The sequence below is a fragment of the Oryza glaberrima genome, chromosome 3, assembly GCF_000147395.1.
Source record: "Oryza glaberrima chromosome 3, OglaRS2, whole genome shotgun sequence".
In the NCBI taxonomy this organism is placed as follows: Eukaryota; Viridiplantae; Streptophyta; class Magnoliopsida; order Poales; family Poaceae; genus Oryza; species Oryza glaberrima.
Window position 1 is genome coordinate 12,204,652 of NC_068328.1, and position 19,578 is coordinate 12,224,229.

Sequence of the window (19,578 nt, forward strand, 5' to 3'; positions counted from 1 at the left end):
AAATATTTTTTTATTTAAAAAAAACACTGGATTCAAAATCCTACTACCACAAAACCACAAAATCAAGGGCCACCATCGTTTGGCCAAATACAAATAATATGTCATATGGCGTATTAGCAAAATAATAATAATTTATAGGTAAAACATATATGTATATATGTTTCTAGCAACTTAAACGTCAATGCTAAAAAAAACTTCAAAATCAAGATTTAAAATTTAAATTTTCGCATTGTTTGATAATGAAGAGGAAACGATAGGACTCCGGGTGATTTTTGTGAAGTACAATACTATTTGGAGAAAATATATATATATATATATATATATATTTTACAAACCACAAATCACCAAAATGGTTGGTGACAATTGACAAAAACAGGAGAAATCTCTACTGAATGGTAGGTGGTCCAAAAATTTTCCAATTTTCCACCACCTTCCCCTCTCTCTCCACCCCACCCACTCCCCTCCCCCTCTCACACTCCTCATCCCCAACCAAATCTCATCACCATCACTCCCACCAACCGCCACCCATGGCTGCCGCCGCCTCCGACTCCGACTCCCCCGCCGCCGCCGCCGCTCGCCACCACGACGACCCCACCCTCCCCGCATTCGCCTCCTTCTCTCTCTCCCTCTCCCTCCGCACCCCCGCCTCCCCCTCCCCGGCGGCGCTCGCCTCCGTCCCTTCCACCATCCACCTCCCCACCCAAATCTCCACGCTCGCCGTCTGCCTCCACCCCTCCGCCTCCGCCTCCGCGTCCCCCTCCTCCCGCCGCCGCCTCAACGCCGCCGCCGCCGCGTCGTCGCTCCTCGCCCCGCTCCCGGCCTCCACGCCGGGCCTCTCCCGCTCCTTCCCTTCGGGCGCGCCCGCGGCGGCCGGGCGGCGCCGCACGCTCGTGTGGTTCCGCGCCGACCTCCGCCTCCACGACCACGAGCCCCTCCACGCCGCCGTCGGGGCGTCGTCGTCGCTGCTCCCGGTCTTCGTGTTCGACCCGCGCGACTTCGGCAAGTCCCCCTCGGGCTTCGACCGCACGGGGCCCTACCGCGCAGGCTTCCTGCTGGACTCCGTCGCCGACCTGCGCCGGGGCCTCCGCGCGCGCGGCGGCGACCTGGTGGTGCGCGTGGGGAGGCCCGAGGTGGTGATCCCCGAGCTCGCGCGCGCCGCCGGTGCGGAGGCCGTGTTCGCGCACGGCGAGGTGTCGCGCGACGAGTGCCGCGCCGAGGAGAAGGTGAGCAAGGCCGTTGAGAAGGAGGGAATCGAGGTCAAGTACTTCTGGGGCAGCACGCTGTACCACCTGGATGACCTGCCCTTCCGCCTCGAGGACATGCCGTCCAACTACGGTGGATTCAGGGAGGCTGTGAAGGGGTTGGATGTCAGGAAGGTTCTCGACGCGCCGGAGGAGGTCAAGTGTGTTCCCATGAAGAATGTGCTTGAGCCCGGTGAGATCCCCACGCTTGCCGAGCTCGGCCTCACTGCGCCACCGGCCATGGCACATGTGAGTCTCTCAAGGGATATAATTTTTCTACTCGTTCTAGTGTTTAATATTTCAGTGATTAGCCAAATTTAGCAAGCTGTTAGTACTCCATGACATTTAACTCAGCACTTACTCTTTCAGCAAATTTTACAAGTTGAAGCAAATGAGAGTAGCCAAATATAGATAGTCCATTGTTTTGATGGATACCATTCTTAACCCTGTTTGGTTTATGCTAGGTTGTGAATTCTCGTGAATATAGGTGTTAATTTGGTTTAACTTCACGCTAGGTAGGTATTATACCTCTATTCGTGAATATAGAGTGTGATTACAGCCGTGCTTGTGCTGATTGGCTTACCTACACACTCGCTTGTTTGTGCATTTGTGAAATGATATGATATGAGCAGTAGGGTACAAAACGGATATGGAAACCTTTAATTCGTAGTAGCGTAATAATTAAAAATAAACCGCCCGATTGTACTAAACGACAATATGTAGTCAGCAAATATGTAGTGTCGACTTGTTCTGCAATCTGAATGTCCGATTGGTTATTATTATCAATATGCGCTAGATGGTTTTGTCTCACCTTCTTGGCATGTCTAAACATTTTGGAACATTTGAAACTAGTCACATAATCCAATTACTTACGCCTTGTCCATGTGATGTCAAACTGAGTTATGGACATCTTAAACCTGTAACTTAGCCCCTTGTGAGTTGTTTGCATGGGATCTTGACAGTGACATGTGGCTGATTTTTTAAAAAAGTTTTGTAGATGTGGACTACTATATCAAATGATTGGATCATTTAATTTGAATAATCAGATGCTTTAAGTTGATTTTCTAATTTCTACATATTAGACCTTTGTATGGTGTATTCTTAATCAGCAGGATTATATTTTTTGGGCCTTGTTTTAGCATATCACTTTTACAAAAGTCTACAAACCTTAAAGAAGAGTGGGGGTTGGAATGCAGAAAAGTCTGTATTAGTATTAAAAATAGATGATCATATACTTGAAAATTATATGGGAGAGAATCTTTTGTTTCATTTACTATTTTTTAGGCTAGTCAATATCTGCATCTACCTAATACGAACTACTTTGATCTAAGATTCATGACCTGTCAAAGAAAATCATCAAGACACATTATTTTTCTCATTTTCATTAATGGCATGTGGATTGATTTCATAACTTTCTATTCCCTTTTGATACAGCATTGTGTTCCATTATACACTATCTAATGTATTATGCATGCTAACTTAGAAAAGCAATCTGTTAATTTAGGGCTCAAAAGCTGCTGTTGGTTCTACTCTCATTGGTGGTGAAGCTGAAGCTCTGGAGAGGTTGAAGAAGTTTGCTTCAGAATGTTGTATGCAGCCAAACAAAGGGGACAAGGACAGCACTCGAGATAGCATATATGGTGCTAATTTCTCCTGCAAAATTTCACCATGGCTTGCTACAGGTTGCCTCTCACCGCGCTTCATGTATGAGGAGTTGAAGAAGCATGCTTCAAGGTACAGGATATTTCTGAACAGCATAGGGAGGGAAGACAATATACTACAATACATGACTGCGTTACTCTTTCCGCTTTTGTACGTAATTGGCAATTTCTCCCTCATTACAGAGCAATTCCATCGGGATCAACACCCAAGAATGGTGATGGCACATCTGATGCTGGTACAAATTGGTTAATGTTCGAATTGCTATGGAGAGATTTCTTCAGGTATGTATTGCTTATGAGATTCCCATAGTCCCATGTAATCCAATGAATTGTGTCTTGTATAATATGAAGTTCTGTTCCTTTTACCAAGTCGAAAAATCTGAAATACAGTACACAATTCATAGAATTTATGTTTGCCCTGTAAAATTTTACTGAATGGACTATCAAGATTCTAGGCATTATAACCACTGCATTATATGAAGGAAATAATAACTGCTGAATTCTAACTAACGAATGTAAATATCTTTAGGTTCATCACAAAGAAGTACAGTTCTGCACAGAAGACCTCTGAAGTTGCTCCTGCCACTGGTTGCACCCCTACCCCAGCGCTTGCATAAACTAGATAGTCAATCTGAGAGGCGTCTGCCATTTTCCCCCCACCTTCTGTTTTGGCCAAATTATGCAGATATCTGATGGTGTGTTTTTTCCGCAATAAATGTAACTAGTGAAGATGTCCTGAGTAAGCTGTTCCTGCATTTTGGACTAATTTGATCTCAGAAGAGATCCTTTTGTATCTGTCGACATTCCTGCAAAGACAATTCAAGGGCACTGTGACCCAATCAAGTGCTTGGTTCAGTTTTGTTCATGAGTGTCGATATTCTCTGCCATCATTTTAGTTGTAACATTGCATTGAGGAGACGAGGCAATGATGTTACCACAATTCAATCAGCTCTCTGTTGAGCTGAGTAACTGTCACGTCTAGCTTCATTGATGACAAGCTTCCATCACTCGCGTACCCGCATGAACCCTATCGAAGGCATGCTAATGGCAATGCCCCCGTTTTTGGCTATTTTTAAATGCTGTTTTTTCACAATTCTTTATACTAATGTCCAAAGAGATACTATGCAACAAGGCTAATGTCCGACTCAACATAACACAATAATGAATCGGATTTATTCCGAGTGATATTGGCCATAGTAAAAGCTGATGTGCTCGATTCAGTATCAGCTGATGATACCAACAGCACTAACAGCTCCATCAGGTTCCAGTTAAAACTTTAAAAATGCACACTTCTCAACTGCAAAGGTGAGAACCAATAATTCTTCAACTTGCTTACCTAAGCATAGGTTTTAAGCACACAGGGAAACATTGATAAATGAAACATCAAAATTCTTCTCTTCAGTGACTACAGCATAGTGTTCCAGCAAGTTCAAAAGTTCACAAGACATAGAAAAAGGCAGTGCATCTAATCCTCCTCCTCGCCCTCGTTCTCGGCGATGTTGAAGTACCGGAGCTCGTACACGTTGCGGTCCTTGTTGGATGCAATCACCCGTAGCCAGTCACGCACATTGTGCTTCTTCAGGTACTTCTTGGTCAAGTACTTCAGGTACCTGAGGAAACAATAAACGATATATGGGTCAAACAAAATAATCAAATAAATATTTTGATTCAAGTATAGAAGCATTTCACAGGGGATAGAGCATCAGATCCTCAAGTATAAGTAGAACATTGCGAAACACTCTAGTCTAGTGTTCAATACAAACAGAAGTAGTTAAGCAGACATGACAAGAATTGAACAAGGCATAGCAAAATGAGCAAACAAAAATGTCGGCCAAAATGATATGGTAAGTACACAATATACATCAGAAAACATTTTAGTGGCACACAATCTGCATTGCAGGATTATCCTGTACAGAAAAGGTAACAAATGCACAGGAGACGAAGGTACCATTAGTTTTATGGTAGTTAAGTAGCCTAATTCCATTAGGGCATAAACTATAGAGAAGTAGAAAACAACCAATATGGCACAAAGATCTTTTATATGCTCTAGCAGTGTGTATCATTCAGACACTACACTACTCTGCAACACAAACCAGTATTCATTTCAGCATATCCACTAAATGATTTGCTCACTACAGCCTACAGAGAACTCGATGCTTATATAAGACTAAGTGGGACAAAATGCCTAATTGCACAGCCAAAAACATTACCAGTTGACATATCGAATCTCGCTAAAATTCGTATCAAACGCAACGGACCAATATGCTTTCATCTGCTATAGACACGTCAATGATATAACAGATTAACTACAAACTACATGAAGCAACAAGCATAGATCTGGGCATCTGGGGGGGGGGGGGGGCAAGGAGGAGTTTGGGGAGGTGGTTATACCTCTTGGAGAAGGGCCCGTCGGAGGTGACGGTGACCTTGGTCTTGTCGCGGGAGACGGTGACGGACTCGCCGAGGTTGCCGGCCTTGCCTCCGGCGACCTTGATGCGCTCCTGCAGGAACTTCTCGAGCGACGCGATCTCCATGATCTTGTCGTCGACGGGCTTGGCGCAGTCGATGACGAAGGTGACGGAGCCCTTCTTCTTCCCGGCGCCGCCCTTGCCCCCCGCCGCCGCCGCCACGCCGCGCGCCATCTCCCCTCGAGCTTCGCTTCCCTCTTCCGCTGCGACTGCGGCTGCGGCTGCTGCGTCCGGGTTGAGGCGGTGGAGGCGATAGGGTTTTGAGGGAGGCGAAGGCGAGGTGGGTATAAATATTATTAGGGTTGGGTTGATCCGACGGTCGAGACTGCTCGATGGCTGTAGATTTGCATTTTTTTTTTTTTGCTCTCGTTGGGCCGTGGACATGTGATGCATCTCTGGTTTTGTACTGTAATGGGCCGAGTTATTGGGCCTCCTGTGTGGACTTGGGTCCTCTCTCTTTTTTTCCTTTTCCCGATAAAAGATGGAGATTTTAGCTATAGCTCGGTTTCTGTTAGAACGCTTTTCGAAACATTTCGTGTCAAGACATTCTTATATAGAATTGCTTTAAAATATGTGATGTTTTTTTAGTTTGAAATATTTAAAACTTAATTAACCACGCGCTCGTACTTAATGTTCATCTTACTCAAACGGCGCATAATACACTAAAATTTTATCAGATCTCCAAAAAATTTTCATTCAGTCCACGTGGACAGTTCTCATGATACTGCAGCCACGTTTGGGGAGATTTTACTAATATCTCTCCAAACAAGTTTTACTTTTTCGAGGGAAAAACGCTCTAGATACTCGCAGTTTTAATACACATGATTCAGAAAATGAAACAATAGTCACCCTGGCTTCTACAAATTCTTGAGATTAAAGCAAGCTTAGTGTTTGTGTTAATTACCGACGCTAGTTAGGTGACAGGGTGCTGACTAACTTCTAGCTCACCGGGGTGGTAAGATTGAAGGAGATGAGGAGGGAAGAGGGATGAGTTGAGATTGGAAGTTTATAATAGAGAGAAGAGAGAGCACAGTGGAAAAATGTCAAGAGGGGGAGGAAGTACTCGTTCAGAAGCGGAAACTGCGTCATCAGTCATCACCAGTTGTTTGTTTTCAATTGCGCGCACATCTCTTATAGCAAATTTAATAGTATAGCCAACTACTAGCTCCAATTCATCTATAGACATTCTAATAGCTCATTCATACAATAGTTACATAATACACAATTAATACCTGGTCCCACATGTCATACACACACTGCGTTTTGGAGTCTGTGCTACAGCTGGCTACAAATCTGTAGCCCGCTGCTATTCTCTCCCCTTATTTATCTTCTTAAAATATATTTGCAGCTGGCTTATAGCCTGTTATTGTACCTGCTCTAAACCTATTGTACCCTCTTTATGCTTGAGAATGACGACAAGGCCCATGATTGGGGTTCTAGTAAAACTCCAATCCTAGCATCTCCCTTGATAGGCTGTCTAAATTTTACTGTGCCCCTTGTTTTTACAACTATTGGATCTCCTAGGTTTAACTTCCATCACTGCCATGTAAGGATGATCTGGTTAAAAGCAGCAGCGGCACAGCGAGGCCTAAGGCCATTCACAGTGGGTTTATATGGCATTCAATCTCAACCTAAAAAACCGAATATTCCTTGCCACATCATCCAACCGGGCGGCTTCCTCAGCTCCGCGTAGCTAACTTTGGCTACGCGTTCTTTGTCTCAGCGGGACCCACACTCATGCTAGAGGAGAGAGGGGAGAAGGGCGAAGCAGCCGACGGGGAGAGAGGAGCGGCAGCGCCGACTCAGGGACCGCCGTTGCTTCGAGGAAGGAGCTCGACGGCGCTGGGCCACCCGCTCCCCTGCTCCCGCGCCACCGACGCCGGTGCTGGTTCGGGAGAGGAGAGGAGGGGTCGACGACGGGGAGAGGAGGGCGCCACTGCGGAGCTCGTCGCAGCCCCTGCCTGTGTGACGGCCTCCGCTCGCTGCCGGCCGCGCCGCCAGAGCTCGCCGGCCACGCCGCCCCCCAATCCGTGACGACCTCCACTTGCTGCCGACCGCGCCACCGCCGGAAGAGGAGGAGGGGAAGGCAGGGCCGACGGGGAGAGAGGAGCGGCTGCGCCGCCCCCCGATCTACGCCGGTCGGGCCTCGGCCGCGCCGCCCCTCAATCTGCTCGTCGGAGAGGGGGGAGATGAGGTTGAGGCCGGTGAGAGGGGAGAGGCGGTGATGGCTGTGAGGTTGCCAGCCGCTGCTCAACCTGGTGCCGGCCGCCGCTGCTCAGCCCGTTGCTACCGCCGCTCGGCCCGGTCACCGCTCCCTGCAGCGTTTGCTCTGCGATGGCCCGGTGAGGAAAGGAGTAGAAGAGAGAGAAAGAGTGGGTGGGGAGATGAAAAATGAAAAGTTGGTATCGGTGGGACCCACACTACAAGTAACTGCACTGTAGAGCATGTAGTTTATACCGTTCTTGTCTACATGGTATGCGAAGAACACTAAAATTTAGTGACGCCCTGTGAATGGCCTCACACGAACAAAGACCAAGCTCATATAAACAGCAACGAACATGGGCCAGAATCTGGCCCGAAACGTTGAATCCTTCAGCGACTGAGCCTGTAAGCCAGCCCATTAATCACCATCCCCAAAACCCTAACCCCCCAACCAGAATTCACCAGAGCTTCGCTCAGCTCCTCTCCCCTTCTCCCTCTCCCTCTCCAGGCGCTGCTGCTCCGCGAACCCTAGCCATGGCGCGAGTCCACCACGTGAGCGCTCCTCCCCTCTCGATCCCATCCCCCAAATCTCCGTGCATCGTTTGCTTGAATCGTTGTTCGGTTTCACTCACCCGTGTTCTTTTTTCCTCGCGCGGGAGCAGAAGAACGGTCGCGGCGGCGGCGGTGGCGGCGGCGGTGGCAAGGGTAAGGGCAAAGGCAAGTGGAAGATGCCGGCGTCGGTGGCGCGGAAGCAGCAGGCGGCGATGGCGAACGTGGACCAGGTCACCGGCGACAAGATCCCCAAGAGCTTCGTCTTCTCCCGCGGCAAGCTGCCCACCACGCTCCGCCATCTCCAGCAGGATCTCCGCAAGGTCATGCTCCCCTACACCGCCCTGAATCTCAAGGTCCCGCATCCTCACACTTCGCATCCATTGTTTGTTTGAGATATCTTCTTTGGGCGTGGTCACGAGCCGCAATTTTTTTTGGTGTTTTCCCCCATTTGAAACAATCTAACAGGAGAAGAAACGGAACAACCTCAAGGATTTCGTCAACGTCTCCGGCCCGTTGGGCGTGACGCATTTCTTCATCCTCACGAACCCCAAGAGCTCGCCGCACTTGCGCATGGCGAAGACGCCGCAGGGTCCTACCTACACATTTCAGATAAAGGAGTATGCTCTCGCCGCCGACATTGCGAACTCACAGAAGCGACCGAGGTGTCCCCCAGAGATATTCAAGAATTCACCTCTGGTATATATATGCCGTGGCTTTGTTTTTTTCCCCCTTGTTTGGGAGGTTTTATGATTGTTATTGTTAGGATGCTTCTTGGGGGCATTGTGATAGCATTTGTGTGGAATCATGGTTTGGCAGACTGTACTCAGTGGCTTTGGCGGTCTTGGCGAGCCTTTCAAGAGTTTGGTCGAATATTTTCGGCATATGACCCCTGCTATTGATCCAGTCACTGTAAGTAGCGGATGTCATCTTCGTGCTAGAACTTAATTGTCTTCTTTCTAGCATAGTAAAATGATTTTATATTTTACATGACAGGTTAAGCTGTCAACCTGTCAAAGGATTCTGTTGATACATTTCGACAGAGAAAAGGAAATGATCAATTTCAGGCATTACTCCATCAAGCTCCAGCCTGTTGGGGTCACCCGCAAGATTAGAAAGCTCATGCAGAACAACCAAGTGCCAGACCTAAGGGACCTGAACGACGTTAGCGATTATGTGACAAAGTAAGAAACAACTTCTCTTTTAAATTAACTGTAATGGGATATTGTGAAACATGTGGTAAATATGTCAACATTAAGCTGCTGTGATCAGTTGTTAATAAAACACTGTTAAGGATAAATGCAAATAGAGACTCAAATTTAACAGGAAACCTTCAATGGTTAAGTAGGTTAAATGCTCTGTGTGTAGCATCCAGGACCTACATATAGAATATGAGAATTCCAATTTGTCCTTTGAGCAATGAAGGATTGGTTACTGTGATATTACCAGACCAAGATATTTTTTATATGTTGCTTTTTCAGCTGAATTCTTCGGCACTCTTGGACCAGTAATATTTTCCCTCCCAAATATTCAGTGTAGAAACAGTGGAACATGGAAGCATACTTATTAGCCATCATTGAACCCATCCCCCCTCCCTAGGTCTCCTCCTCGCAGTTAGATTTAAACGCACTTAAGAGATTTAAAGCACAACTATCCACTGTTCTATTACTACAATTCTCTGATAATGGAAATGAATATATTCTAGGTGTTTGTTATCTGGCTTTCTGGGTACTTTTATTAATGGAAATCAACAAAATGGAATTAGTTATACTTGCACCTGTTTATTACTACTTCCTCCGTTTCATAATATAAGTCATTCTAGCATTTCTCATATTCATATTGATATTAATGAATCTAGACATATATATCGATTTAGATTCATTGACATTAATATGAATGTAGGAAATGCTAGAATGAGTTACATTGTGAAACGGAGGAAGTATATTGTAGCCATACTCCATAATCATTTGCCTTGTTAATTTGTATGTTTACCTTCATGCAGATAACGGATACTGTTCAAATATATAGTATGGTGTGTTGTGTCTTTTACTGAAAATCAACACTTCAAATTCCTGTAGTCCCTCATGTTTAATTTGTATAATGTTCCTCGTTTGTGTACTTCTCTGTTTGCCAGAGCTGGATACGGATCAGAAAGTGAAGTGGATGATGAAGCAGCAACTGTAAGTCTAGCCAGTGATGTTGACAAATTAAACCGAGCATCCAGAAAAAGCGCCATCAGACTCCAGGAGATCGGACCAAGGATGAAACTGCACTTGGTTAAAGTTGAAGCCGGGCTATGTTCAGGAGATGTGCTATACCCTCAACCTGGTTAGTTTACTACCTGCCGTGGTGCTTCGCAGAGATTCATGTGAAATATGTCTTCTCTGTTTTTTCTCTTTAGCTAATTTTTGCTCTCATAATACAGTAGGCAAAGAAGGGTTGGGGAAGAAGGGAAAAGAAGTCGAGGAAGAGACAGAAGGACAAGAAGATGAGGACTTAATGGAGTCGGATGATGACCCCGAGGATGAATCAGAGGAGTAATCTGGAAGGAATTAAGGAAGCAATGAAGCACTAGGCGACCAGCCTACGGGGATCTCCAACAATGTGAAGCCTCCACTGTCTTGCAACACTATTAAGCGCTTGGTTTATCCTTGTGGCAACACAGCTGAAGGAGAGGATGCAAAAGATAACCCTGTGCATGTTTTCTTCGGGTAAAACAATAGGCTTTTAGAGATGTAACATGCTTTCGTTCATCCCAATTTTGTGATATGGTCTGCAGATTAAGCATAGCGTACAGATCACAAGAGTTACTAACTACTGTTGTGAGAATGAACATAATTTGGTCGTGATGTGTTTCAGGGTCCCAGTAAGATGACCAAAGTTCTTTTTTGCCAACTGTGCTGTATTACATATTCAGACGTACTCTCAGCCTTTTCAGCCAATGCCTGCTACTTGCTCGAATCGGGAAAACGAATAGCATATGATTATTGGCCTACAGCTGAAAAACAGCTTATCTAAGCAATCAAAAAATAATTTGTAGATAAGATTATATCCGTGTGATGTTATTCACGGTAAACTAATATTGAAAAATAAACAATAATTGAAAAGAAAATCCAAAATCATCTTTAAAATTAAGTTTTGAAATTTCAATTTTGGTAGTGGTTTCCTAAAAGGCAAACGATAGGGAAGTTAAGTAATCTGATACAAAGTGCATATGGCTTTGCAGCAACATTGCAATTACCCAATCTGCAGCTAGTGTTATTAGCAAGAACGTACAGTCAGACTGGCTGCTTGATGCCTGGTCACCTGCTCCGAGGTTATTAGTGACGTGGTGCAGCCTGAACTTGCAGGAGCGCCGGCGATTAGGCGAGCTCTGTGCCTGGTAGAGGAAGAGGGCCTATAAAATGTTGTCATGGCATCTGATTGCCTTATTGTAATCCGGCGCATCCAGTCTTTAGGGAGGGATCGCTCTGGCGTTGGCTGCCTAATTGAAGATATCAAGAGGATTGCGACCACCTTTGCTTTGTGTCTTTTACGCATGTTAACCGTTTGTCTAATTTGGCGGCTCATCCTCTAGCTCGACATGCTGAGCTTTCTACCTGTACTTTTTACCATTTGTAACACCGGATTACATCTGGGACATTTTTTTTTACCATTTGTAACCCCGGATTACATCTGGGACAAATTTTTTGATGTTGTTGTTTGATGCATGCCGCCTTTCTTAAAAGAAGAAGAAGAAGAAGAAGACTGGCTGGTTGATACAGATGAACGTGTTAACGTGCACCACGCAGCACGGGAGGGGAGACAGTGAAGCGCAATAGCGCATAGACAAAACAGAGCACTACAGTAAGCAATAAACAAGCCCTCGCGTGTTTAGATCTGAAGCTGGATGGATCATGGATGCACACGCCTATAGTACGGCTGTGTTTAGATTCAAAGTTTGGATTCAAATTTCAGTCCTTTTCCATCACATCAACCTGTCATACACTCAATTTTTCAGTTACATTATCTCTAATTTCAACCAAAATTCAAACTTTGACGCTGCATGCACTAAACACAGCCTACACTCGTTTCTCCGCCATGTTAAGGTGTCGGCTCTGACAGCCTTACTCCTTGTGCAGGCAATGAGTAGGTATCTGAAGAAGATTCTGGACTGACCGATTTCCTGCCAGGATCCATCAAAATAAAACCCAGTGGAACTTTCGTCTCCGTTGCGCCTGCGCGTGATGTGTGCTGCCGGTGATCGGATTCCCGGCGGCCCCAGTCAGTCCCTCGGGATCGCTCCACCCAGTCAAATCATAAGATCCAAGAAACTGAACTGAAGTTGCCGAGCAGAGCAGAACCAGTCTGAATGCGTCTTGTTTACAATATGGAGTACCGTTATTCGTAGCTAAATATGTGGAAGTAGTAAACCTTCGATCCCAGAATATAAGGGATTTTGATTGGATTATCGTTATTCTAGCTTGTTATGATAACACGTAAGTGCATCCGTCGATCCCACCGTGTACCGTAGATAGTACTGTACAGACCAAGAAACTCTCTCTCATGTGATCCAGAAAACACTAATCAAATGGTTAAGGGTGTGCTCTTTTCTCCACCTTCTCTTATTTCCGCACACACGCTTTCCAAACTGATATTAGGTGTGGTTTTTTTAAAAAAAATCTATATGAAAGCTGTTTTAAAAAACATATTAATCCATTTTAAGTTTTTAGTTGATACTTTAATTAATCATGTATTAATGAGCTATCCCTTTTTAGTGTTGGAGTGAAAAAAATTCGAACATCCTGGTTCGAACGTAGAGTACTCCCAATTTCGCTTTAATCATTGCATAAATTATTTAACAGACGCTATTTTCACTTTCTTGACTACAAGCATGGGCTCTAATGCTGGGTTGCCATAGCTAGTCGTTGAAAAGCATTGTTCACAACTAGTAATAGCTCTTCCCAATAGCAATATTGGTTTTAATTGCAACAGCAGCCATGATGTTAAAAAAAGAGAGAGTAGTGGTGCACTCACAAATGAGGGAAAAACAAACTATGGAAGTTCATAAGACCCATAGAATGTTGAATGAGTGATTCCAAACTTCCAATCAAACGAAAAAACTAAAATATGGTGCATGCTTCTTGAGTTACTTCCTCCGTTTCACAATGTAAGTCATTCTAGCATTTCCCACATTCACATTGATGTTATATATGTCTAGATTTATTAACATCGGTATGAACGTGAGAAATGCTAAAATGATTTACATTGTGAAACGAATGGAGTACTGTTTTCCATATTGATGGTTTGATACTTTATCGGTTGCCACTTCGATTAATTAGCACTCATGAGAACGATATATTGTATCATTCGAGTAAATAATAATCCGGATCAAGATGTCAAATAATCAAAATCCACTTTGTGGAGTATCAAAATATCAAACATTTGGATGAAAGAGTTACAGTTACCATATATCTTTTTGTTTTTGTGCATAGTTGTTGCCTTTTCTTATTTCGGTCCATGACACCACATATCAAGATTTTGAATGGATGTCTTCATCTGCATTACTTCGATTTGTCGGCCTCGACATCATCCTTGGTAGCTATGGCCAATTTTAGTGTGTGGCACGCTCATCATTCTCTGTCTCCATTTACGTCACTACATTATGTTTTTATGAATTTGGCATCATATCAATTTGTCGCCGACCCTAGCCTCAATGAAACGAACCATCAACTCTACAATTGCACTTCCATGGCTATACTATTTTTTTAAAGTTGACAAAATACTAAACGATAAAATAATCAACAAACACAAACAGATCGAAATATCAAAACAATACGTAGTTACTTTATTAATGACAAATATGACAATACAGATCCATGCAAAACACCATTGGCATGCCAACAAGTTAGAGACAGAAAAAGAAGAAGAATAACTTTTTCTTGTTCCTTGCAAGAAATGTGATCCTAGCTAAACCCTCTACCGAAATGCCCAAATTTTTTTGGGGGGGGGGGGGGGGGGGGGGCTAATGGGCGATCGATCGCCAGGGCGATCGCCCAGCGATCGGATCCGGCCCCCCGTCCCCCTATACTCCTCCCTCTTCTCCCCCTTCCTCCTCCCCTTCTCCTCTTTCTACTACAGTAGACCACACAAATTTTTTTGAAAAACAAAAATTAGAAAAATTTATGTATAAAAATACTATATATAAAAAAATTAAATTCAAATTCAAATTTGAATCAGGTATGTAAACTTTTGACTTATAAACTTTAGATGTATAAACTTTAGATGTATAGAAATACTATATATAGAAAATATCGGAAAACTGATCGCTCTGGGCGAAGCATTTCCGTGAAATTAGCTCATGCTTGACATCAAAGCAATCCGTAAAAAAAAAAGAAAGAAAAGAAAGAAAGAAAAAACCAGCCCTTGGTCCTACACGCGTACTGTACTACTCTCGTGATCTCGTCCAAGACTACGCTTGGGCACAAGTTCCGTCAAGCGGCGACGGCGATACGGCGATATCTCCCCCTCTCTTCATTGAAGATCGACGAAGGACTGACCCCACCACCAACCCTACAGGCAAAGCACACACCTAGCCCGAGTCACTGCCCGTGGGCCCCACCCAAAAACCAGCCCGTGTCACTGCCAGTGGGCCCCACCCAGCAAAAAAACCATCGTGAGGCACTGGTCATGGGGCCCGCACCGCTCATGTGATCTACCCCTCTCCACGCATCATTCACACATATACCCCTCGCCGCTCCGCTTCATCATCACTCCCACCCCTCCTCTCCTCTCCTCTTCACACGCAGCGCGCGGCAATGGCGGACGAGTACAACCAGTACGGCGGCGGCGGGGGAGGGCCGCGCGGGGGGGCGGCGCCGCACGGGCTGCTGCTGGCGGTGGTGGTGGGGCTGGTGGTGGCGGGCCCGCTCTTCCTCGGCGACGGCGGGGAGGCCGTGACGGAGGCCGTCGCGGAGCTGCTCAGCCCCGTGGGGCTCCTCCTCCTCCCCGTGTGCCTCCTCCTCCTCATCCGCCTCCTCTCCTCCGACCGCGGCGCCGCCGCGCTCGCCGACGCGTTCGCCTTCGGGGGCTCCCCCGACGCCGTCCACCGCGTCGGCGGCTCGCCCGTCGGCGTCGCGCTCATGCTGCTCCTCATCCTCGCCCTCCTCTACTACCGCACCGCCCTCTTCGGCGGCGACGGCGGCGACGACGAGTAGAGCTCCGCCGTGGTGGTCGATCTCGGTAGGAGGCTGGGCTGGTTGGTGGTGGTCGGTTGTTTGCTAGGGTTTGCTCCTGCAATATGAGGATCTTGAGGGGGTCGCTTGTAAAATTGCATGTGTAAATTATTTTACCAGGAGTACCCCGTTTCGTCGGGTTGCTCTGCACAAGGCTGAAGCTTCTGTGCCCGGATCGGTCCATGTGCTTCGTACTCTTCTTCTTCTCTTTTTTTTTATTTCTCATTTTCTCTTGACTTCAATACGTACTACTAGTAGTACTTAATTTTTCTGCTCAATCTACAGCACCGACACGAAAATTTTTAAAAAACCATTAACATATGATTAATTAAATTTGAATTATTATAAACTTCAGAAAATATTTAATTAATATTTTAAAGCGATTTTATATATAAAGTTTTCACACTGAATGCTATGTTTGCCGGTTTTAAAACAAGGTACTTCCTCCTTTACTAAATGTTTGACGCCATTGACTTTTTTAAACAGACCATTTGTCTTATTAAAAAGCTTTTGTGAAATGTGTAAAACTATATGTATATATAAAAATATATTTAACAATAAATCAAATGATAGGAAAAGAATTAATAGTTACTTAAATTTTTTTAATAAGACGAACAGTCAAACATTTTTTAAAAAGTCAACGGCATCAAATATTTTGGGATGGAGTGAGTAGTAAACATCTTTCCAAAAAAAAACAGTAGTCCAACAAGTGTGACCAAGAGGTGTACAATGTACCTGAAAATTGGAAGTACAAGATGAATCCGTGCTTTGCATGATCGCATCTAGGAGTATCTTTCATCTCATCCCGGGCTTTGCGAAATGCAAAGGTAAAAAATAAAAAAAAGAAATAGAAAAGGGACGCGGCTAAAGTCGTTCCTGGTCGGTGTGATCTCTGTTGAGCTATGCCTTTTTTTTGCACCGACTGTGCCACTGACTGCAGCACAGTACTGTACCGTAGTAGTAGCAGCTGTGCAAATGAGCAAAATGGTGCGATGCAGGCTTTGCCTTCTTCCATTGGCTATTGCTGTCCGGCCGTTTGCTCCGCAATTTTCCCGGCTCTTCTCCTTTCGTCCACGCCTTTCTGTCTCGCGCCTTACAGTACGTGCATCTAGTACACTTCTCCGCTCCGAAGTATTGCTACCTAATATACGATGGGACACATCCTATTCAAATTTGTTTAGCTAGAAAGTCTCATCGTGTATTATGTAGTGATATTTTGGATTTACTGTACTTTCTCTTTTTCCAAAATGTAGAATATTTTTAGGTTGGCATGAGTATTAAGAAAGTATATGAGAATGATTGGAGAAAATGTGTAATTGTTTGAAAAGATAAAGTAGATAAAGGAGAATGACTGTAACGCTCTTTCAGTTCGCGAACGAAAATTTTTTATATATCACATCGGTTATACGGACACACATTTGAAGTATTAAACTTGGACTAATAACAAAATAAATTATATATTCCGCCTGTAAACTGCGAGACGAATTTATTAAGCCTAATTAATCCGTCATTAGTAAATGTTTACTATGGCACCACATTGTCAAATCATGACGCAAATTAGGCTTAAAAGATTCGTCTCGCAATTTACACGCAATCTGTGTAATTAGTTCTTTTTATATTTAATGTTCCATACATATGTCCAAACATTTGGTAAGACAAGGTGAATCATTTTTGTTTGGGAACTAAGCAAGCCTAATTGGTTGAGATGATGAGGTAGGTAGAGAAATAGCTCCATTTTGAAACAAGTTATTGTGCTAAAAATAACTTATATTTCAAAACAGAGGTAGTATGTGGCAGTACAGTAGACTAACAAAACTAGAGGGTTGGATTGATGTGAAGAGCAGGGATAACCATTCCGTTTTCAAGTTGAAAACCACTCCTCACCAGTTTACGATAAACTGATTGAAAACCAATAAAAAACGATGACTTTTGGTTAAGGTCTTACAAAATTAACTAAAAGCGACCGGTTTTCAAAAATCGATACCCAACGGTTTCACGAAAATCAATAAGCCTGGTGACGAGTAATGTGCATAGCTGAAATTGAGGCTTTGCTTGAACTTCATGGGAATTTTATGTGCAATTCATGTAGAATCCCTGCGTTTCAAACGGGCACGGATGCATTTTTGAAACTTGCATGGGCCTACCTACGGGGACTAACCATTTCGGCCCACATCTTCTCATCGTTCAGCCTTCAGCACTTCAGCCCATATTCCAGCAAACTCCGGCTCAACAATCCAACAACAGCCCAAGGCCCAAGGGACCTCACGCTCACGTACACTGTACAACCGCACACAAAACCCGCCACCTCAGCCATCAGCTCGGACTCGCAGGGATAAAAGCCTTATCCGTCCACGCCACGTGGCACGACCAGGAACCCTCCACGTCAGACCGAGGTGCTGACCTGGCACCCACGACCTCTCCTCCTCGCCTATCCAATCTACATATCCATCTCCCTAGCTACGCCCACACCCGCTTAGCTCTTGTCCATCCATCGATCTCCTCCTCTTCACAAGCAAGCGCGAGAGGAGACACCTCCACCGATCCATGGCCGCCACCGCGACCGCCGTTGCGGCGTCTCTGTCCGTGCCCGGGGGGCTCGGGAGGCCGCTGGCTCGCGTCTCGTCGCCGGCGGCGCCGATGAGAGCCGCCTCCCCGGCGGCGGCGCGGCGGGCCGTCGTCGTCCGGGCGTCGGAGGCGGAGCCGGTGAGGAGGGAGAAGGCCTCAGCTGCTGCCGCGGCGGCGGGGATAGCCGCGGTGGCGGCCGTGGCGGCGGCGCTGGCGGTGCCCGAGGTGGCGGAGGCGGCGCCGGCGCTGTCGCCGTCGCTCAAGAACTTCCTGCTCAGCATCGCGTCCGGCGGCGTTGTGCTCGTCGCCATCGTCGGCGCCGTCGTCGCCGTCTCCAACTTCGACCCCGTCAAGCGGACCTGATCGACGATATAGCCGCTTCTTCGCGTAGCTGTGACGTATGACATGAGATCCATGGCTTCAAATTCTGTATGCTACAAGAGAACGGTAGTGCAGCTGCATGAAACTTTTGCTGCACGTGTACGTACGTGTTTGTGTTGGCTTAATTAATTCGATTTCATGATGCGTATGTGCAATTGTAAACTTGTAATTGAGTTTTTCCATTAGTAGTAAAGCGCCCCTATCTTCTTTGTTCAGATCGATGAGTAAATGCATCGGTGACATATATTGGACAAGTACATCATTCATTCATTCAGACCTAATTAAGGTATACTACATCGGCAAAAATATCTTTAAAAATTGTTGGAAGATGGTGATCAGGTTGTCCAAACGGGACCGTGGCTACATCGATCGACAGCCCGTTCATTTCCAAGCAACCGAGTATCCTGGGTTGGATCTGAACCAACGTTTTTCTTCCACCTGCTCTGAAACAATGCTAAGAGTATTTGTTATGCTGTTCTAACTTCTAAGGCTCAACTCGCTGCTATACTGTGATGTACTTATTTATAGAAGGGGGAAAAACTTATCATTATCTCTAGATTCATTAACATCTATATAAATGTGAGTAATGTTAGAAAGTCTTACATTATAAAACGGAGAAAGTAGATTTTACCTCGATTAAGTTTCATCAGCTAAACATGTATGTTTTATACGGAAACTTTCTATATACTATATAGTTGTTTTAAAATACTTTCACTATCCCAAAATACACACATTTTAAGGTTGACATGTGTATTTAAGAAAGCATACGTGGACGATTGGAGGAATGTTGTGATAAGTTATGAAGAGAAAGTATGTGAAGGACAATGGTTGTGATTGATGAGAAGAGGATGTAGATAGAGAAATGGAGGTGACTAGGGATTGGTCGCCCGATCCAAAACTCCAAAAATCGGGCGCTGACGTCAGCATGGCGTCAGCGCCACCCATATATGTAAAACCACTTTAAACTAATTTTTCTCTTAAATTATTTATCCAAATCATGATCCGATTGCACCATTAAATTTGTTGCAATTAAATCTTCAAAACAAGACCACATATGGATATATTCCGATGAAATTTTTTTAGCTTATTATTGAATTTTTTAAAAATATACGATGTTCCACCGGGTATATCGGAATTGTTTCACTAAGTAGATCGAAAATGTTTCAATCATTTAAATCAGACGTTGTTTCACCTTATATAAAAACAATGTTTTAGCAAATAGCGAAAGAGTGTTTCAGTTTACTGCAACATTTGATCCTGAAACATTGTGAGTACACTAGGTGAAATATTTTTGGTG

The 19,578-nt window shown here is 44.9% G+C and overlaps 5 protein-coding genes across 6 annotated transcripts; 4 read left to right on the forward strand and 1 right to left on the reverse strand.

The window, feature by feature from the left end:
* The first annotated feature begins 439 nt into the window (after nt 1–439).
* On the forward strand, nt 440–3,767 carry LOC127766885 (blue-light photoreceptor PHR2). The gene is made up of 4 exons (XM_052292049.1): nt 440–1,490; nt 2,746–2,975; nt 3,086–3,184; nt 3,432–3,767. The coding sequence occupies exons 1-4, from the start codon at nt 528–530 to the stop codon at nt 3,517–3,519; spliced, it is 1,380 nt and encodes a 459-aa protein (XP_052148009.1). The 5' UTR covers nt 440–527; the 3' UTR covers nt 3,520–3,767.
* Nucleotides 3,768–4,200: 433 nt separating this feature from the next.
* Nucleotides 4,201–5,640, reverse strand: LOC127766887 (60S ribosomal protein L22-2-like). Its single transcript, XM_052292053.1, has 2 exons — nt 5,294–5,640; nt 4,201–4,512 (listed from the first exon to the last, which is right to left on the reverse strand). The coding sequence occupies exons 1-2, from the start codon at nt 5,542–5,544 to the stop codon at nt 4,368–4,370; spliced, it is 396 nt and encodes a 131-aa protein (XP_052148013.1). The 5' UTR covers nt 5,545–5,640; the 3' UTR covers nt 4,201–4,367.
* A 2,241-nt stretch (nt 5,641–7,881) lies between these two features.
* LOC127766886 (peter Pan-like protein) lies at nt 7,882–10,970 on the forward strand. Of its 2 annotated transcripts, none has more exons than XM_052292051.1 (7): nt 7,882–8,124; nt 8,235–8,477; nt 8,590–8,820; nt 8,941–9,033; nt 9,118–9,305; nt 10,256–10,449; nt 10,547–10,970. In XM_052292051.1, the coding sequence occupies exons 1-7, from the start codon at nt 7,882–7,884 to the stop codon at nt 10,660–10,662; spliced, it is 1,308 nt and encodes a 435-aa protein (XP_052148011.1). In that variant the 3' UTR covers nt 10,663–10,970. The 2 variants fall into 2 exon arrangements, with proteins under 2 accessions (XP_052148011.1, XP_052148012.1); XM_052292052.1 differs by having other exon boundaries at nt 8,036–8,124; nt 10,550–10,970.
* Nucleotides 10,971–14,862: 3,892 nt separating this feature from the next.
* Nucleotides 14,863–15,529, forward strand: LOC127768001 (uncharacterized). The gene has a single exon (XM_052293501.1). The coding sequence runs from the start codon at nt 14,919–14,921 to the stop codon at nt 15,315–15,317; it is 399 nt and encodes a 132-aa protein (XP_052149461.1). The 5' UTR covers nt 14,863–14,918; the 3' UTR covers nt 15,318–15,529.
* Nucleotides 15,530–17,807: 2,278 nt separating this feature from the next.
* Nucleotides 17,808–18,496, forward strand: LOC127765827 (uncharacterized). Its single transcript, XM_052290786.1, has one exon. It carries the CDS (start codon nt 17,880–17,882, stop codon nt 18,261–18,263), a length of 384 nt encoding a protein of 127 aa, XP_052146746.1. The 5' UTR covers nt 17,808–17,879; the 3' UTR covers nt 18,264–18,496.
* Nucleotides 18,497–19,578: the final 1,082 nt, after the last annotated feature.